At 38.3% G+C, this 22,163-nt stretch overlaps 2 protein-coding genes across 7 annotated transcripts in view; both read right to left on the bottom strand.

Annotated features, from left to right (window-relative positions):
* Positions 1-14,341, bottom strand: part of erbin (erbb2 interacting protein) — a 56,572-nt gene extending 42,231 nt beyond the window's left edge. For all 3 annotated transcript variants that reach the window (XM_023266642.3, XM_023266645.3, XM_023266644.3), the window contains exons 1-2: positions 13,684-14,341; positions 3,683-3,754 (exon numbers count right to left, since the gene is read on the bottom strand). The gene's annotated coding sequence lies outside the window, so the exon portion shown is untranslated. The remainder of the gene's footprint in view (positions 1-3,682; positions 3,755-13,683) is intronic.
* Positions 14,342-14,479: 138 nt separating this feature from the next.
* Positions 14,480-22,163, bottom strand: part of nln (neurolysin (metallopeptidase M3 family)) — a 13,167-nt gene continuing 5,483 nt past the window's right edge. For 3 of the 4 annotated variants that reach the window (XM_023266659.3, XM_035946582.2, XM_023266656.3), the window contains exons 7-13: positions 21,208-21,343; positions 20,157-20,523; positions 19,758-19,959; positions 18,956-19,142; positions 18,731-18,859; positions 16,713-16,849; positions 14,480-16,432 (exon numbers count right to left, since the gene is read on the bottom strand). In XM_023266659.3, the coding sequence (XP_023122427.1) occupies positions 16,271-16,432; positions 16,713-16,849; positions 18,731-18,859; positions 18,956-19,142; positions 19,758-19,959; positions 20,157-20,523; positions 21,208-21,343 (1,320 nt within the window). In that variant the 3' untranslated portion in view covers positions 14,480-16,270. The remainder of the gene's footprint in view (positions 16,433-16,712; positions 16,850-18,730; positions 18,860-18,955; positions 19,143-19,757; positions 19,960-20,156; positions 20,524-21,207; positions 21,344-22,163) is intronic. The other variant, XM_035946583.2, reaches the window with a different exon arrangement.

Raw genomic sequence — 22,163 nt, 5'->3', positions numbered from 1 at the left:
ATAGATAAAATCTACAAATCACTAGTTACAGCTGTTACACCGATTAATTCTCATTATAAGAAACCAAAGTGTGAAAACTTTGCCTTATATGAATGCTGCCAAACAAAATGGTGAGGTAAAGGTCACAAAAAATATCCCTATACTGGAAGCATATTTAAAAATCATATTTAAAAGATTGAGCTGATGGACCGTCAACTGTAAACAAAAAATTTAAATAAAATTTTAAAAAAATAATAGTGAAAAATAAGACCTCCAACATGACCAGAGCTCTTACACTCTTTAAAGAGGTGTCACACACAATAAAATGCTTGGTAGATGTGCCCTGACTCACTATCCACCGCTACTGTGTGAATGAATGATAGTTTGTGTCAGTCTAGAACAGGCCTGCAAAGGACATGTATTCATCATAGTGCTGAAAATCTACTCCATCATCATCATTATGTAGCTGTGCATTGATGATTTTCAGTCCCATGAATTTGGTGTCCCTATTAAGCCCCTTTCAGAAATGCACGTTTCCATTAATCTAAAGGTATTTGAACATGTCGTCTTCATGTCTTAACGAGGATCACTTTCCCATAAAAGTCAGAACGGCAATCTTACCAGGTCGGACCTCGTAACATTTTCATATCACTTTCAACATTATGCAAGTCTGAGCTGTGTGCTGTTGTGGTAATGAATAGGTATGCAGATTTGACAAGCAACATGGTCTCAGAGGAACAAGAAGAAGGTCACCCAGAGTTCTATTGTCTTTGTGGTCGTGTTATCGCCATCAATAAAGTTATTGTCATGGCGTGGTTGCTGAGTAGCAAACTTGTTTGCTAATGTGAATTTCAAATACACAGTTATTTGGACAGTTTGATAAGATTGCTATTAGTTTGGATTTTGTCTTTTGTTTATTAACAGAAACTTGACCTAAGTTCTCTTTTTCACTGGGAATGACTTAATGAAGCCACAAGGAACATTAATGTAAGACTGATCTTTGTCTGAATTACAAAATGCAGTCACTTAAAACAGATTGATGAAGCCACTAATGTTATGTATCACTTGTCTAAGAAAGGCTTTACTGACATCAAATGATTTTTAGACACTAATTAGCTGACCTCAGTTTACATCCAGGCATCAAATGATGAAAAGCCCTACAGAATTGTGAAGGTCATGCAAGCAGCACAGCTATGAGATATGGAAGATGCCAAGTAGTCAAACAAAACAAAGCTAAACACCAGGGTTTGAAAGGCAAGATTGTTCCCATCAGTGAGAAAAAAAAAAAAAAAAGCTGTATCAAATAGAAGTGGGTTCACATAACATGCCTTCTGTCATCTGGAATTGTTGTTTCACTATTCAAGTCACAAGACATGTACATCCATAGTGTCCTTGAGGCACACTGACCATACGGTATGTAGGGTCTGTCTTGATGTTTACAAATGCATCATCTATGGTCACTATTTTGAACATAGTGAAAATGTAATAATCCAGTTATCCAAACACACTGGCAAAATGTGCAACCCAAGTAGCATGTCTGACAGCATAGTGACTGTAAAAGACGATACAGAGGTCTTCACTAATATCTTCATAATCTAACCTATAAAAACATATCTATAGTTATCATATCCACAGCTCAATAGAAGTCATTTCTTGATCGCTGTAGACAACTGTAATACAATCTAAACCCTGTGGGGACTTTTTGACCAGTTTGTCCTTTCCATCCAGACTGCAGGCCTTCAGGCAGCCTGTCAACCAAGCACACCTTAAAACTGTTTGTGTAAACACATGTTCTCCATGATCACAATCAGCAATTTCACAGATCCTGAATGTCACAGTAAAAGCAATTTTATAATGTTTTGCTGGAAAACCAGTGAAGCAGCTGCATTAAATGTTCTTGCAATTACTGCACAGACAAAAGCATATTTGTACCCATCAAGAAGCACAATAAGAACACCTCAAACAGTCTGAATGACCATGCTGCCAAATAACATGATGTTAGATGCATACACACTCCCAGTCAAAATTTTGGACACGCCTTTTCGTTCAAATATTTTTTCTTTATTTTTACTACCGTCTACATTGTAGATTCATGCTGAAGACATTGGAACTATGAAGCAAGATATATGGAATTATGTAGCAAACAAACAATTGTGAAATAACTTTGAAAATGTTTTATATTTTAGATTCCTCTAAGTAGCCACCATTTGCTTCGATGACAGCTTTGCAAACCCTTGGCATTCTCTCAGTGAGCTTCATGGGGTAGTCACCTGAAATGGTTTTCACTTCACAGCTGTGCCTTGTCAAGGTTCATTTGTGGAATTTCTTGCCTTCTTAATGGGGTTGGGACCATCAGTTGTGCTGTGCAGAAGTCAGGTTGGTACTCAGTTGACAGCCCTATTTGAAAACTGTTAGAATCCATATTATGTCAAGAACCAATGAGCTAAGTAAAGAGAAACTGCAGTCCATCATTACTTTAAGAGCTGAAGCTCAGTCAGTCCGGAAAATTGCAAAAACTTTGAATGTATCCCCAAGTGCAGTTGCAACAATCATCAAGCGCTACGACGAAACTGCCTCACATGAGGACCGCCCCAGGAAAGGAAGACCAAGAATCACCTCTGCTACTGAGGATAAGTTCATCTGAATCACCAGCCTCAGAAATCGCAAGTCAATAGCACCTCAGATTAAAGCTCAGATAAATGCCACACACAGTTCTAGTAGCAGACACATCTCTACATCAACTGTTCAGAGGAGACTGACCAATCAGACCTTTATGGTCATTAGACCAGTGGAAATATGTGCTTTGGTCTGATGAGATTTCAGACCTTTGGTTCCACCCGCCTTGTCTTTGTGCGACGCAGAAAAGGTGAATGGATGGTCTCTATATGCATGGTTCCTACCGTGAAGCATGGAAGAGGAACGAAGCTCATGGAGAGAAAGCCAAGAGTGTGCAAAGCAGAAATCAAAGCAAAGGGTGGCTATTTTGAAGAATCTACAATATAAAACATGTTTTGATTTATTTCACACTTTTTTATTTACTACATAATTCTATATGTGTTCATTCGTAGTTTTGATGCCTTCAGTGAGAATCTACAATGTAAATAATCATGAAAATAAAGAAAAACCATTAAATGAGAAGGCGTGTCCAAACTTTTGACAGGTAGTGTATATGATATGCTGATTTTTGCTGCAGTCCTTGCAGTTGCCATATTGGCTAAATGTCACAAATGTAAGGAGAGCTTTTCCTGCAGTGGAGTGTGTATTGGTCGTGCAGTAGGTTCAAGTGGGCTGAACAACATCTGAGGACAGCTATTTTCTGACCTTTTTAGGATGAAATAGGATGCTGATCGCACACAGAGCAAGTTTGGCGGGTGTATCATGTCTCTTGGCCTCCAGGAAAACAGGGTGGGGCGCTCTTGTTGTTTCTTGTTAAAGTGGGACTAATGTTTGACTTTACAACATCACTTCAGTGGAAGCAAAAAGGCACATACAGACATGAATGCTTCAAGACACAGAAATTTCCATCTAAATCCAAAAAATAAATCTCACAATCAATCATCCTATTTCTGGGGTATTTGACGTGTCACCCAACCGCCTACAAAAGGTAATGTAATACTAAAAATCAGTTTCTGTTGAAATAAATAGAAAAACCGTATTCTACCAATAGAACACTATATGACATTACACTGGCTCTCTTACATACCTTGTCATTTAGGACTCAAGCGCCTGGATCCCAGTGGATGGTTGATGATAGATCCAATGACAATATGCTTATCTAATAAAAAAGACAAGAAAAGACAACATAAGAAACACTGCTTAAAACTAAGTTGTACAAACAAAAATGGCTAGCCAATTATCTACTTGGTTGGATTCGATATTCAGCAATTTAAGTTAAAGTTAAAATGTGCTACTGATGCAGCGACATCTCCATTTGTAGTCACTACATGTGGTCTGAAGTAATGTCCTGCTCACAGCAGCATTTAAGTGGTTACACAACACAAGTAACAGCCAATCAACATTGGATGAATGGTATAAAAATGTTCTTTTAATTAAACACGTAAAACATAAACACAGGTATTTCAATAAAGCTTTGAGATGGAGTTTGTGTTTTTCTAAAAATTTGACACCAACATTTTCACTGCAGGTGTATAGCTGTTATAAATATTGGGTATCTGTCTCCTTAAAGGCTAAAAAAAAAATCAGTATTTGGCCCTGAAAAAAACATCAGTCAAACACTAAAACAACTTTCCGATTGCTTTAGTCCCATTTGAAAACTATGGAATGACCTTGCAATAAACTATTAAGTCCAAATCAGTAGATTCAAAAGCTGCTGACTTTGATAATCCTTACAATATTTTCATGATGGCGTTTTATGACGCATGATGCTGTATAATGTTCACGGTAATGCTATCACAATCATATGCTTAAAATAATACCATAAAACTAACTTTCTACAGTATGAGACGCCTGTTGTGTCACAGAACCTGTCACATATTGTTATATTCAATATTAGTCTAATGTCTTGTAAAAGTTAATGGAAAACTGCCAAAATCCAAACTGCTTAAGCTTGTTAAAGGCACATTATTCATGGTGCATGGTAAGTAGTCAAATTTAGGTCAAAAAACCCTCTTTTCTCTGTCATCACTTATGTTATGCCTGTTAAGGGTTGGGTTTCTAAGTGTAGAAGCTAATGTTAATTATGTTCAACAAAAAAAGTTTACTTTTACTCATCAGCAAATATTTCTGTAACAACACAGAACTGTTAAACGGAGGTGGAATTCGTTAGGTTAGTAAGGACATACTGAAATAGAAACGCTCCTTCTATGTGCCAAGTTAGTCCTGCCTTAGGACACACATGAAGCACAGATAGCTACACAATATAAATTAATTTTCACCATGACCATCTCCTAGTAAATTTCATATTATGCTGATCATGTTTTTTACATATTCTGGGAAATTTAAAACATGACAAGAATCAAATGAGATCAAACTGTTTTGCAACAACGAGCATTGAGTACAGCATACGCTGTATTTTACAGATAAAAAAAATTCCCATGCAACGAGGATAATCCAGCTCTTCTAAAAACAAGACCCTTAACAAGAAGGAATGAGACATGATCTGGCTTCTCAGGTCAGAGCACAACACCACAGTATTGTCTGTGCATGTCTGGAGGAGCATTAGCCTTGCCAGCTGATCTGAGACAAACTGAGCCAGCTAAAAGATAGGATCATCCCTCCACTATCCACACCGAGCACAATAGAGCTATAGAGCAGTGAAGTGGGAGGGAGAGAAAGTAGCAGCAAATGAGGGGAGGAGAAAGACACAGAATGGAAGAGAAATTTTGACTTATTCATAGCATCTCCCAATCAGCTGCAAACACATTGGACTGCACTGACACTCATTAGTTTCTGCTCCACTTCCTCCTGGGTGCCTTTATCCTTCTCACATCTATTTGGGATACTGAATCTTGCCAAACAAAAGTTCACCCCCATCTCACACCCAGGAATAAAGCAAGAGAAGAGTCAATTTCAAATTGGGGGTGTCTGCAGCGAGGGTGTTGGAGGGTAGTCACACTCAATTTTCTCTATTCTCCTTTACAGCTACTTGCCTTTCATTCAGACAGCCTCATTGCCATTACAGTCATCCTGTAAAGCAAAAAGTAGCTGGATGTAGGATAGACCCATAACCATCAACTGATTCATTGTCAACTATTAACTGATCAACATTTGTCGCCATTTTCTGAATTTTATAGGTTAAACTAATCAAGAAAATAATCCATAGACTAATCGACAATGAAAATAATCATCAGTTGCAGTCCAAGTGAATGAAATCACCTGAACATTAATTCATCCTATGCATGACAAGATTTCTGTAATTCAGCATCGAGACTTGTGTGCTGCAATAATATTTGAAATGGACACAAATGCCTGCATCTCTGCACAGTGTTATCTTAATTCTAAATTTTATTTAAATTTAGAGGCAACAAATATTAACCAGCATGATATTAACACTCGTTGTTGGTTTGGTAGATATTTAGTGATAAGTGTTTGTACTTTTTTGATTAAGATAAAATGTTAGAAAATGACATATCAGTGGTCTTTCAAGATCCTTAAAGACATATCTATGTTCTGGAAAGCTTTAAGGAGACATTGCATATAATTTTTTATCTAACACAGCATAATAAAAAAATGTATTTGTCTCAGTTTTTCATTAAACTCCGGAAAGGCTGGGCTTATGTTTTTTCTTTGGAAAGTCAATCACACAGATGGAGGCAAGCAATAAAGATGCTTGCTTGTTTTGTTTGCTATGTTAATAATGCCATTACTTCTTATTACTGGGATAATTGAGTATTATTAATACCAATTTCTCTTGTCTTGGTCAGTCGGTTGGTTTGCTCCGCTAATTGACAGTACACAACATTGTAAGCTTAAATTTAATTTGGCTTGTTCTCAAACGGCTGCCAAACATGATGTTGTAACCAAACGCAGTGTATGTGCAATGCAGTTTAAGGTGTGCCTGTTTCATGACATCATCAGCAAATGAGGAGGTTTGCAAATAAAGGTGACAATGTGTGCAATTTGTGTGGCTTTTTACACAACTGCTAAACTGACATAAACACGGAGCAATAACAAAACTGCAACTGGTCACATGACATCCTAGGCAGGCTACAGTGTATTGGGGTCAGTGAACAAGGCGCTGAACAGCCTGTGCCTGTTCAGCCTGTTTAAATCGCAGCACACTTCAATGATTGGAAGCAAAACATAGAGCTTTTTTGTGGCTCCAAACCCCCTACTTCGCCTGTGCACACAAGAAAAACATTATCTCAGTTTAACAATACCTCAGTGAAGGGGGAACTGTTCGCATTTTTCACTGAAATGAAACAGACTGTGGCTCGGTATGTGATCAAAACATCGATGCCTGTATCGAATATGGATATCTGATTGGTGTGAGCATCATAAATCACACTGGAGGGTCTTTCTGTTAATTTAGCAGTATATGGAAGTAAATGTATACTAAATGTATTTTCTATAATAACAATAAGGACCTCTGTAAGTGGATCAAAAGCAAAATATATGTTTAATTTAATTGTTGACCTTTTATCATTGAGCCTCAGCTGTGCAGCATCACTTAGATTTTTAGGCATGAAAATAGTATGTGACCACAAGTTGCATACCGACAGCAGATTTGAACTGCAATGTATCTCTGCTATATATAAGTCGGTGTTGACAAAACCTTAGCTAATATGAATACTGGGTGCTCTGGCTATAAAACATGAACTAATAAGGCATCAACATACAAATTATATAATTAAAGTACCACATCTAAGTACTGGTCTTCTGGGGGAATTAAATAGTAAGTTCGGGTAAGAGATGGTGCACAAATGGAGCAAGTTTTAATACCTGCACTAGCAAGGATTACTGGACAAAACTTTAATATTTTACGCATAATCACTACCTCATCAATAAAGCACCACACTGTCCACAATATATAAAAATATCTTTCCATGTTAGGTAGAAAAAAAGGTTGGGTTTTTTTTTTTTTTTGACTACATGTGCCGCAGTATGAGATAAACTGATGAATATGGATGAACTAAGCTGCAATGAGCTGAATCAGGCTCCCAAACCTCATAAAAAAATTCTCACTGCAAGAGTAAAAAATAATATCATATAACTGAACCGAGGAACTACAATATGTAAGAAGCCCATTTTAAAGACAGACTGACCTAAAAATCTATAAAATGTGCCTAAAAAGCTAGTTTGTTAGAAATACTGTATCTCTGACTGTTTTTACTGCTCAGTAAATATGTTGCCCTGCATGCAGTCATTTATTTCCCTCACAGTTGGGATACATGTCAGGGGATGACTGTACTGATGTAGGATATTATGCTTTTCTTCAACATGAATCTATGTATGTCTTGTTTATATAAGAAATAAGTGATGCTGGCTATATTGTTTGACTCCAACCAAACGCTCAGGCCCTTATCATATGTAGACACCCTATAGACGATGCACTGCCAAGCCCACTGCATATAAAATCAGTTGGGCTGTACAGTTTGTAGGCTGCTTATAGCAGAGATACAAAGCTTATCTGTAGCTGTAATTACAACAGACCATTTCTTAGGGCTTATTTCAAAAAACCTCACTTTTCTTTCCTCTTTCAAATTTGGTAAAAAAAAACCCTTTCAAAATCCTTCCATTACATTAGTTCCTCTAGAAAAACGTCATATTTTCATACCACTAACAAGCTTTACTTTGTTCCCTACTATTTGGCAGGGTGAGTTCTTTTGTTGTGTAATCATTTGGCCATTAGACATGAAACAGAAGACAGATCTGACTTTATGAACATACCTGCTGATAGACGGCAAGACTGCATTAGGCAGAGACAGATGCTTTTCTAACTGGGTCACAGAAGCAGGGAAATCATTAGGGGGAAGCTGAATGCACTGATGCATTTAAAACCAATACACCAGCATGTCAAATGGTATGTAAATTTACCTTTTTTCCCACAAATTATGAGTCAATATGCTGATGCGAAGCTGGTTATGGTCCATCCACCTGCATTATGAAAGACCTCATTTTATAGCCTCTTCATTCAAAATCGATATCTACGAGCATTAATGGATATTATTTGCTATTTATTAAGTCAGCTTTAACAACCAGTGGGCAACAGACCAAGAAAAAGAATCAATAAATATATGCTACATACTGTGTATCTCTGACTGATTTATCTTTACGAAAAACAAAATGGTACTTAAAACGTTGCTGGTATCTCACAGTTCTTCCTCATGTCATAAATCAAAATCATGTGCTGCCAGTCTGGTGACAAAATACTGTACATATTAACTCAGCTATGTTAATTTTAGGTTTATTTAGAATCATTACACAAAGAATATGATATATTTCTCAAACACTTGAAACATTTTCAAAAACGGTTATAGCAAATTAGTCTCTTCAAGAGCATGCAAATTTTGTAGGAAGAGGAGAGTCGGTGCTTTTTATCAGCATGAGTTAGGTCAGTGGGACTAAAAAGTTGTCATAAATTATAAATATCAGCTTGGGAGAGCCCTAGCCTGAATATAGCCTGCTCCACATCAAGTTAACTGTGCTGCTTCAGTTACTGTGGTTATCTGCTTTAATCAAGCATGTGTCGCAGAAAACTCTGTTTTATTAATCCTATACAATCATCAAGATGCACATGCACATCCAAAAAAAATATTTGCAGGTGCTTACAAAGATAATTCAGTGAATCATCTTGGCAAATATATGGAAAACGACCTGCATACAGCTGGGTCTTTTCCAGTTCTTCTTTTACTCTACAGGAGCATGACAACAGTTTATCCACAAATGGTCATCCTCTGGTCACTGACTAATTCCATGACCTTGCTTTCTCACATGACCACACAACATTAATACTGTAGTCAGTACCTGCAATCAAGTCATCCTTTTTTTCCTTGTGCAAGCTTTCACCTGCTATAAGCAGTGGGACAAGCACGAACAGGGATTGCACAGGATCATGAAAAAAAATCATCAAAAGTCCCAAATGCTAATTAAAAAAGCACTATGCTGACAGACGTATAACCAAACCAGTGAGACCACATGCATAAACATTGTATTTTACTAATAGCTTAGACAAATATGACACAGCAGTTTTAACTGACACTATTTAGACAGCAAAGCATTGTAACAGAAGCTGGCTGACAATGTCAACTCGAAGTTATTCCTTTTGTTTGTTGTAAGAAGAGAAGTGACACACACCTCAGATGAAAGGGGAAAGGGGTCTGGCTACCACCGAGCAACATCTAAAGTAAAATGCATGACTACATGGATAAGTGCCAGGTATATTTATCACACTATATCCAGGATGCTCAGGTTGAACTTTAGTTTCCCCACTGGGGTGAAGACATTTCTAAAGTCCATTACACTGTAGAGGTCTGTGGGGAGTTTAAAATCACAACAAAGAAGCAACTAACATCAAGAATTGTTAATCATTTCATCTAATTACTCGGGGACAGCCAACTAACATCCATTAATAAGCAAGGTTAAAATTGTGCTTATTTAAGGATACATTTGCTGCCAATATTGCCACGGTTCAATTGTACTAGTTTTTAAACAGTGTTTCCAGCAGAGCGCACATGTCCCCAATCTTTACAATGCAGCACTGATTCCCACATGCTGACAATTTATTTGTGGTCTGGTGTTAATATAAAACAAAATGCATCAATAAATTTTACTGGCAGTGGAAGACCATAAGCTGAGGGCTGATGCGGTTTATTATTCTCCCATTAAGGTATCAATTCTAAGGGTGTAGGGCTGCAACTTCACATTATTTTTAATATTGATTATTCTTACAATTACTCTCTTGATAATTATCTGGATCTATCGATCACTTCATCAACTTCCAACATTTCTCAAAGCCGTAGGTCACCAAATTACTTGTTTTCACTAGCCAACAGTCCAAAATGTAAATATATTCAACATACTAAGACAAAGAAGAACAAAAAAGCAAACTGTAAATCCCTTCAAATAAGAGCCTGCAACTAAGTAATGTTTGTCTTTTTTTTCCTTAAAAAATGTATTTTAAAAAAATTACTTCTTAACAAATTAGTTGTAAATGAACATTCTGTTGATTGCACAATCAATTAAACAGCGACTTTTTTCTGCTTTACAGGGTTGATTAGCATAGAAAGCAGTCTCAAGCAAGCCGGTTAACTAAAAGTCACAATAAAACATGCAACACCTCACTCTGCAGGCACCTGATAACAGAAAGAAGGGCCAAAGCTGCACACACAACAAAACCTAGGTTTAACAACTTGCCAAATGCAACTTTGTTAAAGAACGAATAGAAGAAGTAAGGATAAAAACTTGAATGGGGCAAATCCATCTAAGTAAATCAAATAAATACAATTTACGTGAACAAAAACCAACGAGGAGTATGTTAGAATCATTTTACGATAATCAATTAAAAACAGAGTCTACAGTAAATTTTGCTCTGGCTGGCAAAAAACTTTAAAGTAAATTTGAACAGAAATATATTTTTTCCTCCACTCTGCCGACAGCAAACCAATGTGTGTCACAAAGGCTTAATCATCAGCCAGCAGCAATATATTAGAAACAAAACATGAAGTGGAAAAACTGCCACAGCAAACACATTTCTTAACATGACTAAAATTTTCTCACAGGTTTTTGTATACTATAGCAATACCCAATCACCTCAAACTCATCAACAATGTCACATGAGCATTTAGTCACTGATTATGTGTTCATTAAACTAGCATGTTTCTCCTTCCCACTTACAACAAGGGTAGAAAAAACTGATGAATCGGATCAAGACTAGATTTGCTCAAGAGGAAATGAGCACTTGTACAGTCAGACAAGCAGGTATATTGAAAAAGACTGGGAAAAAAACAACTTCCCTATCTGCTAAGTGTAATTAGACAAACACATATGATGTAGTAATAATGAAATGGTACACATACTTGTTTAACAGCAACACAAACTGTAAACAAAACATCCAACCAATAGTATCTTAATAGAGATCCCACCCTTCTCATTGCCTTATTTTCTCCTCACCCAGTATCCTCTTGGTTTACAGCTTACGATGATCACTCTCTGTGTCCTGTTTCATTGGGAATTACATCATCCTCCGCAAGTAAAAAGGCTTTTAAAATGATAATGCTCCCATGTAAAACCTGGCTGAGTTAAGAGCTGCTGGCCAAAACAGGTTGGGGCTGTTTAATTCTTTTTTTTAAAGTTTCAACATGGGTGATCCAATCTGTCCAAAGGTTTTATTTGTCCAACTTCAGGTATGATATAGAGATATGAGAAAAACTCACAGGGGCGACAATGTGGACTTAAGATTAACCATTACGGAGCCAAAGGAACATTTTTGGTGGATTATAAAGATAAGGAAACACTGTTTTACTGCTAGGGTCAGGTGTACACTTTGATTCAGTCTCCGAGAGGCACAACAAACTGGAGAACAAGTGTAACAACACAACCCTGGCACAATGTGTGAGAAAGGAACAGCGCTCTAAAAATCCTTTGTTACAATGCAGCTTATCTTCAGTTCTGGATAAGGTTTGTTGTAAATGATCATATGAGGAACTGGCTAAGTAAAACACCAATACAGACTTTTAATACCTTAAAGGAATACCGTACATGTTTCTGTCATTCATACTGATTATCCACCCCGGAAATCAGTTAAGCATTTGTTTTGTTTTTTTTTTAGATTAATGATCCAGGGAGTGGAAATGTGGCCGTAAGAACACAACAACAGTGTATTTATACAGTTTGAGAACAATACCCAAAATTCTGCAGTAACTGATAAGGTACATTGTGAATAGTATTGGTCAACATAATAATAAAAATAATGAATGCCTGGGTAATAGACTACAAACAGCTGGCTATCATCTCTTAGATTAGGGGGTACAACAAAGACAAGTGGCAGCTGATAGGCCCTAGTGTTTGTTTGCATTTTATTACAGCAAGGATGGCCTTTGAAGGCTGATCAGATACGGTATCAGTGTAGCTACTTGACAACGCCAGACATCAAATTCAAATATATGACAACAGTCATCAAACTGGAGTTTTAAGGCAGCAGAAATAGCCTGCAGGACATTTATCTGCCAACTACATACATGCAGTGTTAAAATATTAACACACTAGAGCCTATTCTCTTGAGCAGTTTAAAATGTTAGTTCAGCAGGGTCAAGTTTGTTGTGTATTGTAATATTAGATAACAATCATACTTGCAGAAATATGTCTAATTCAGTCTAAAAGCTTTTACTTGACATGGAAAAGCTCTAGATTAGAAGCATGGTATCAGGCTGACAACTAAAACCACAAAGCATACACGGATGTAATTCAGATAGTTTACAAAAAACATAAACCACAGGCTTGCTTCTTGCATTTATTTCCAGCTATACGTTGCTTACTTCATGGTGACATTTCTCTCAGCATTTCCCAAACACAGACTAACACTAAAAAAAACAAGGGCATGGACGGACCTGCCGAAATTCCTAAAATCCAGAAAACCCTGAGATTAGCTCCGATTCTATCTCGAATCTTAACAGGATTAAATTACAGTGGGGTTAAGTGTGGATAGTAATCTGATTAGTGAAGTGGTGGGAAAATGAAAACGCCGATATGTTGAGAGTACCGCGCACTAATCCTCGCCATCCGTCGAAGCGGTGAAGGTGCTCCGCAACAAAAGATGTGACTGCTGCTGCTGTTGTTGTTGTTGTTGTTGCAGTGCAGCTGTTGGGTTAATGACTGACACTGTGGGTGGCAGGAACATATATTGATTAATAGCTTTAAATGTACCACCCTGCGATATACTGGATGGTCTGTTGACTGCGAACAAATAAAAGTAAATCGAGCAGCATTGCTGGAGAGGCAGCAGCCATGTACAGCTGTGCGACGTGAAACCCACCGAAAACACAGACAGCTGCTTAAAAATCTCTACATATAAACTAGAAACCACTGCTATATTAGACTGGAGATGTTGTCACGATTTTTTTTCTAAACGGATAACATTTAGAGTGCGTTTTACCATTACAATTTCACAGTTAAAATCGACAAGTCGGACAGCATCAGAATGGGACCTCAGCGATCCTCCTCTTCGGCGCAGGCAGCTAGCAGCAGTGTTAGCATGTTGTATGGGGCCCCACAGACACCAGCAGAAACTTGCGCAAACACACTTACCTAAATTGTCGTCGAGTCAGTGTTCCGTGTGGTGATGTCCAGGTTACAGACAGGGTCCTACTATCCAAAAAATACTTGGAGAAGTGGGCATTAGCTAGCTTCCACAGATTTCCTTGTCGGTAGTTCAGTAGGGTTTGGCTAGTGTTAGCAGCTAGCTAACGTTGCCCACTTAAAGATCAACTCGAAGCTGGCCCAGTGCGCACATTCTCCTCAGCGAGCCGCCCTCAAGTTCTTTATCGTCCCTAGTTGTTTGCACACTTTAAACTATTACCTTCCAAGTGTGACTCGGAAAAACCAAACGAAGGCGATGACGACAGCAAAACGGTTCGTAAATGGTACGAATTTATGACACAGAACATTTAAAAAAATCCAAAATGTCCACGACATTCAGCAAGGAAATACAAAAGGCAAAAATGCGTTCGACCTCCGGCTGAGCGAGAGCTTTTCCTCTGAAGTGTGCCGCACCCAGATGTTCTCAGTCATAATTTCCTCGTGTTTAATCATTTGCAGTAAATGCAGCTCTACACACTCGACTAAGAAGCTACATGGAGGTAACATGAAGCGGTGAGTTTCTTCTCTGCGACCTCTGTGCCTACATGCAGGAGGAGGCTGTCCGTCCACCAGAAGTCGCCTTTCCAGCTCCACCGCGATGCTGCTTCCACTATCTCCTCCCGATACTGTCACTGATTCCCCTTATCTGCCCCAATACTCTCACCTTACACCGTTTCACATTCCAGTTAGATACCAGACACAGAATCACACAGATTATACATTCAGCACACAAACGAAGCAAACAAAACAAAAACAACATTTTATTAAGTCCATCTCCATGTATACGAAAGGTGTTTGCAGTATTTACAACAGTTCTTGTTATCTTATGGCGCCCCCTGGTGGGTGGACACAAACCTTTTTTTTCCTTCGAGTGGATTTTTAAGCCTCTGAACCCTAAGCAGTTTCTGGGTGTTAGTTGTTGTTTTTTTTATCTCATGCCTCATTTTTACTCACTGTTGGCTTATTTTTTCACTGCAATGCAATCTAAAGTCCTGCTCCTCTATGGGAAACATTACAATCATGGCTAGAAGCTTGACAGAACTCTTAATGTCTTTTTTGCACTATAACAAACTGTAGTAAATACCAAAAAATGAATAAAAATAAAAATTACAATCAACATGTGCATGACTTCTCCAAGTGCCCACAGGTGTCACCAATGCTGAAAAAAAACATATTGGCTCTACATATTAGATATTTTACAAACATTTTTCTTTGGTTTCCATACTAGCCTCCATGTAAACACCAGGGACTTTTTGGCGGTTCAGCCAAAAAGTCCCTCAATTTTTGTAAAGTGGCCATTGGTCATTAATAGTATTAGGTTTGCTCCATGGATTGAATTCTTTTTAAAGAATATGGCAAGTGCAAATTCAATTTTCAAAATGAGAAATGTAGAATAAAGTCATTTTAATGAAGTATCATGATTGAAAGCTTGGCTTTGGTTTATCTTTTGATTGGGACACCATTTTAAGGATGAACAGTTCAAAGACTTTGATAAATTAAGTAATTTTAGCAATTTCCTTAAATATAATTAGTGGGTTTTAAGGTTCAATGGGTTTTAAAGTGTCCAGAAAATATGACCAGGCACAAACTGGTGCATAAAAAATTTGCTCAATGCAGGAAATGAAGTGTTTGATGCTTTAAATTCTGTGGGGGTAGACCACCACACTTACTGCTTCCCCCCCCAAAGAACAACTTAAGCAGAGATACTGAATTTGAAATCAGAACATACTGTCAAAGATCAAAAAAGAAAGTTATTTTTGTCGTTTTTAGGAATAAATATTCAATAAAAAGGCTATGAATAATACATAAACAAAGCCCACAGGAAGAACCTTCAGAATACAGATAAGAATGCAACTTAAAGGTTTAGTATATGTAAAAGTGTGGAAAAAAAAAACAATTCTGAGAAATAGACCCTTAAAAAATGCATTATTACTTAAATCTGCAAGCGCAAAGAGACAAATGTGAGTTTTTTGCCCATTAATATGAACAGAAGACATGTTATAAAAGCAAAATATCTCAAAATCTCAATGTTTTTGCCTCATCGATAAAAGTAATAAGACTGTTGGTATCATGCAGCGTTGCTCTCTGTCATGGTTTTCCTGCACATTTGATGGGACTGAGCCACTGTTAACCACATTAGTTTCACTTGTGATTTGCCTGAGATGGCAAGTCAAAATGTCTGCTGTGAAAAAGGTGAACGGAGCATGCCGACTTACTGTCACACTGCCAGGGCTTATTGGGACTTTTACATAGAGTACAGCCATTGCTAATGTTATTAGTAACACTTCTGCTTTCCCTACTATAGTCAAAATGACTGCTGTGAAAAGGGCCCATTGTACATGTCATGAGGGGGACCATCCCGGATGTGCTGTATATTTGCATAAAGGCCGGTGCACAGGTGGATATCAAGTACAAAACCCTGAACAAAAACTATTTTTCTACTATCATGAACATGCATCCAGAAAATTACAAATAAACTGTTTAGACAAAAAAGAATTAAAAGATATATCAGAATATAACAGGTGTTTCTTGTGACTTAATCAGTCCCTTGCACTGGAAGAAGGCTTCCTGACATGGCACACGTCCAAGGAAGGTTTTCAGCATGTCCATTCCATCCACAGAGCCTCCAGCTTCCAGGATCACCCTTCTGTACTGTTTTCCAACCTGTGTCAAGGTACACATGTATAGATGAAGACATCTGCACAAAAACAAGACCGAAACGGAGCTTTTAATTATGTTAGCTTATGTTTCCTCACATCCTTTGCTTTCTTGGAGGATCTTATAAGCACTTATTTACACTTCAAGGAGACATGCAGAAGGCTTCTAGAGGAGCTTAAGTAAGGGAAAAACTGGTGTATCCTGGCATCCTCAATGGGATTAGGTAAGACGTGAAGAGATGCAAAGGTGGGAAGCAAGTTAGCTAGTGAAAAGCACTTGTGATTACAATCAAATGTGACAATATACTCCACCAGACTAACCTTTGGATTCATGATGCCTTCCTTTTTAAAACGGCTGAAAAAAATGTCCATGGAGTAGACTTCACTCCACAGATAGCTGTAGTACTGGCCATCATATCCTCCAGCCAGGTGGCTGAAACTCGCTGTCATGTTGGTACCTGCAGAGAACAGATCTTTGTTATCAGACAGAAATGGCATTTGTTAAAAATAATTAAAGCTGAGTTAGGCAGTACTATTTTGCCATTATGGGGTAATCACTCAGAATACTGGAATTCAAGTGATCTGAACAGAAATCAGACTTTCACACCTCCTCTTAGCTCTTTTATCAGGCTTTAGAAAATCTAGCCAGCGAAGCATATTAATTAAACTGGAGTTACATCCAGTAAGTACATTAGTCAGAGCTTGCTGTTCTCCCCCGAACAAGGTAGCTGCTAACTTCATTTTCCTCTAATAACTACAGTTAATGTGTTGTTTAGGTTGTGCAGGGAGACGTATCATCCAAGATGGCAACAAGTGGCTACACCGAATGTTTAGCTTAGCTTTCTGCAAAGCGTAACCAAAGGCTCATGGGTGCAGCTAAAGCTAACTCAGTAATTCAGATCCTTGGATCGAGATTGTGGTGGATACAGGCATTTTTTCAAAAATGTAAGTTATTTTTTTGGCCGTTTGTTGGCTTTATTTGACAAGTGCATAGAGAGGCAGGAAGTAAAGTAGGGAGAAGAACAGGGGGAAGACTTGTAGCAAAGAGCCATGAGTTGGAATCAAACCCAGGCCGCTGCGTTGGGGACTATAGCCCCTAGTCATGGGTCGCCCGCTCAACCAGTAGAGCTATCTTGGTGCCCGGATACAGGCAATTTTCACTGATTGGTACTGGCACGGACCTAAGTCCAATCTTTTCTTTACGCTTCTTGTCATACACATTGTGAATTTAAATAATGTTCTCAACAAATGCAGCTTTATCAGTCAATTATTGCTAAATTTATAACCTAAAATAAGCAAGCTGGACATTTGTTCTGTGCTAGAATTCCTGGCCATGACACATGATACAGTGCCACAATGGCAGCTGTTATAAATGCCACTGAGATAAAGAATTGTTATCCTAGTTCATCCCAGCCTAATTTGATACATGCCCCGGCCATTAAAGTCATTAAGTTTTTGTCATGGTGCCTCTTTATTAGCAAAAGCTCCACAATGCTTTCTTCTTGCTGACACAGAACTTCCCACCTCCTCTGGTTGCTACAGAAATAAATAGTAAGGGGCACTGCAGCTAATGCACAATACTTCGTGTGTATTATCTTTAAGAAAATGATATTAGATATCTGCAATTACTAATTGTTAAATGACTTGGATACAAATAACAAAAAAACAAACTTGATTGGGACATCTTTAGTTTAGACCAAGTTGGTGGGAGGGGCTTAGGATCCATCCATCTGCCCATCCATCTATCCATCCATCCATCCATGCTAAGTAGGGCATTCGAGACACTGTTTTCCAGTTCCCCTTGGGGGCTCCTGAGGTGTTTCCAGGTCAGATAAGATATGTAATCCCTCCATCGAGTTCTGGTTCTACCCCAAGGTCTGCTAGTTATTGGATTTGCCCAGAAAACCTCCAAAGGAGGCATCGTAATCATCTCCTCAGCTGGCTCTTTTCGATACGAAGGAGGAGTGACTCTAATTGGAGCTCATTCCAGATGTAGAGGCTCCTCACCTTATGTCTAAGGCTGAGCCCAGTCACTCAGCTACGTAATTTTTTCAGTAAGTATCCAGAGGTGAGGATTGGAATGCAAATTTTATTTTTATTTTTTTCTCATTTTTAATATTGTTCCTTGCTCCAGCTTTAACAGAAATTAAAAATGTGTGTGCCTCATACATGAAATTAGGCACAAACCTTGAATGATGACAGTAGTATAACTATTATATGACTTACTGTACTGAAGTACTTCTTTGTCTGTATACAAGACAAAGAAATCCTCCTCAATGATAGAAATCTTCATGGAGAGATTTCTCTACATACTTGCTGTTGCTAATTTTACAACTGACCTGGTGTAGCAGGGACACCCAGGATGTCCTGGCAGTGCTGTGCAAACACCTCAGCCGTGTCTGCATGAGGGCTGGTGTGTAGTGACTGGTCCACTTTACTGAGGACCACCTGACGCAGGTTCATTAGGCCTTAAGAAGAAGCAAAAACATCAACACTAACTCTTGACCTCAGCATAAATATATTTATGGAGTGTTCTCTCATTTGTGAAAATTCAAGTTTCTGACCAGTGTTGGCAACTCTGGAAGCGATCAGTTTGTCGAGTAGACTGTCTGGAATCGGGGTGCCATCCTTGTAGTGGCCAGACATTCTTTTTAGAGGCTCCTTCTCCCAAACCCAGTTCTCAAGCATCTGAGATGGCACTTCCACAAAGTCTGTCTCTACCAGAGTTCCACTGAATTCTGAAAAAGTGGTCTGATACAAACACAGGAAAAATTTTGACTGCCCCATTTCAGTTAATATACAGTAAGTAGTATGCAAATATAATGAAACTCTTAACTGAATATTCACATTGCATTCATTTGCTTCAATCATTCTGAAAAAAACTTTTGAGGGCGTCATTTTGGGTTTTGGGAAACATGATCAACATTATCACCATTTTATGCTATTTACATAACAAACAACCGATTAACCCTCAGAACCTCTACCAATTTCTGGGCAGCTGTTTTTGTATTTTTTTTTTAATTGTGTCACATTTTTACTCACAGTGGACTAATTTTGCAATATAAAGTCTCCATGGAAACAGCACAACCATGATGAGAAGTACAGAGAACTTAAAAATATCTCCTGTGCAGCATGACAGTTATAAGGTCAGAAATTATGAAAAAGAAAAAGTGAAAGTTGAATTTCTTTATTGTCCTTTTTTAAAAATTAAAAGGAATTTAAATCAGCATGTTCAACATTTTGTTGATAGCATACCCTGAATTTTTGTCACATGACTGGGTTTAGAGGGTTAATCAAGAAAATCCAGACAGGATAATCGGCAATAAAAATAATCATTAGTTGCAGGCCTAATTTTTAGTGGCCTACCTTTGAGCAGAGCTCATGCATGACATGACCAAACTCGTGAAAATAAGTCTCCACTTCATGGTGCTGGAGGAGAGAAGGCCAACCTTTTCTGGGCTTGGTAAAGTTAGCTACCATTGCTGCAACTGGAAGCCTGCGTTTTCCTTCAGGTCCTTTGCAGCCAGGCCTGAGCCCAAAGCAAGCTGCGTGGCCATACTTTCCTTCTCTGTCGAAATGTCACAGTCAGACAGGTGTCCGAACATTAACACCAGTGACATAAAGATCAAAAGCTGTAGTCACAGATAGCCTAGGCCTTACAGGTTTCTATAATGGTGGGTTAACTGATCATATCATATACATTTTTATGCATGGATGGGTATGAGGATGGTTTCTTGTCTCTACAAAAAGTGACACTTTCTCTACCTTGGATGTAAGTCCATGTAGAACTGACCAATCTCCTCGCCGGTTTCAGTGTCCTGTGCTGAATAAAGCTTGACATTTTCATGCCACACATGAGCATGTTCCACCTCGGTGAACTTGAGACCCAGCAGCTCCTGGTAGATACCAAACAGTCCTTCTGTCACCACATCGAGAGGGAAATACTCAATTAGTTTGTCCTTGTTGACTGCAAACTTGCACTGTTCCACTTGGTTCATGTAATAGGGCAAGTCCCAGGCGTTGATCTTGCCGTCAAACTGGAAGCCTTTCATCAAGCACTCCCTTTTCTTAAGAGCAAGAATATATTTCCTCTCCTTGATTCCAATGGGCTTTAGTGTTTCATAGAATGTGTCTGTAAGAGACGGAGAAGGAAATATTCATTATTTAAGACACACAATCATATGTGCAGTATGTAATTTTTGAACTTTCCAGCTGTCTTTTTCTATAGTTGTATTATTTCAAAGCATTGGAATCGCTCATAGTCATTAAATGGAAATATAACAGCATGTACCACATTTTCTATTACACAATCAGATCTCACTTGCCCTTATGTTCTGATTACATTTATATTAATAACCTGTGTGAGGACAGTTTATATAAACAGCAGAATTTTCTCTAAACTAGACCATCACACCTGCCATCATTCAGTTCTATACATTTTAATCACCACTGCATTTGTCCAAATCATAACATAGAGCCTATCACAGAGCTGCACTATGATAAGAAGCTGGCCACGCTCAGTTAGCCCCTTCCTGCTTTGTATATATGACCACGAGTGCACATGCTTCCATGCGCTATAAATTACTGCACGTTACATAACATGCAGTAAGCATGGCAGAGGCATGAGGTGTCACATACACGACACTATGATGAATGTGCAAGAGGTATGAAGCATACATTTCTCTGCTTCACAGTTCATCAGATGAATACCTACATCAGATGGCATGAGGCTTCATCTTAAATGTCTAAAAATGCTTTTATATGTGTGTGTGTGTGTGTGTGTGTGGAGAGAGTTGAGATGTTGGAGGAGTCATACCTAGAAAGTCAGACACATTGCTCGCATTTTTAGCCATGTTAATTCCCAGTACGTAGTTGGCATGGCTACTGTAACCAAGTAAGTCTGCAACCTTTGCCCTTAGTTGTATCAACTGTTCAAGGATTGCTGTGTTTACCTGAAAAAAAATGTAGATCAGTTTAAGTATGCAATGGGCATATAAGTACTGAATCATCTTACCACTTACACATCCCCTGAGCTAGATGTCTGAGAATCTTCAGACACACACAGTGAGTACATTTGATAGCCCTTATTAAAGTTATACTTCTTAGGATTTCAGTCAAAGTTGACTTGGGGACATCTTTGATTACTGGTGGTGACGTGCCATTTAACATATCACTGACCGCATCATAACCCTCCTCATTCAGCTCCACCGCTTCCTTCTTCAACAGATACATTACAAGATTCTGCTCACCTTAAAAGCCCTTCATAACCTGAATTCCTCATACCTTACAAACTCTCTCCATCCCTCCACCCCCTCTTTAAGGTCTCCCCCTGCTGCCCCACTGTCTGTCCCAATTTTCAGACTCGGCACCACTGCTCCCAGAGTCCTCAGATGTTCTGCACCATGACTTTGGAACTCACTACTACGGCACATTCATTAGCTTGACTCTACTGCATAGTGCCACAACTCAAAATCCACTTGTTTAGAATAGTGTTCCATTATAACATGAAAGAAATCCGCTCAAGTCATATCCTGATTGTATTCTTGAATTTTTATAAATGTATTATTATGCCCTGAGAAAATGCTGCAACAAAAAATCTTATTATTATTCATGAATTCTATTTAGATAGCACCAGTTCACAACATAAGCCATCTTAAAGCACTTCACACAATAGCCTAAAGATGTAACAACATTATATTATATAAACAAATCCAACAGTTCCGTTTGAGCAAGGTGTTTGGCATCAGTGGGGAGAAAATAACTCAATTTAAA

This window comes from Amphiprion ocellaris, chromosome 17 (assembly GCF_022539595.1).
Source record: "Amphiprion ocellaris isolate individual 3 ecotype Okinawa chromosome 17, ASM2253959v1, whole genome shotgun sequence".
NCBI lineage: Eukaryota > Metazoa > Chordata > Actinopteri > Pomacentridae > Amphiprion > Amphiprion ocellaris.
This window is presented reverse-complemented; position numbering and strand designations above follow the sequence as displayed.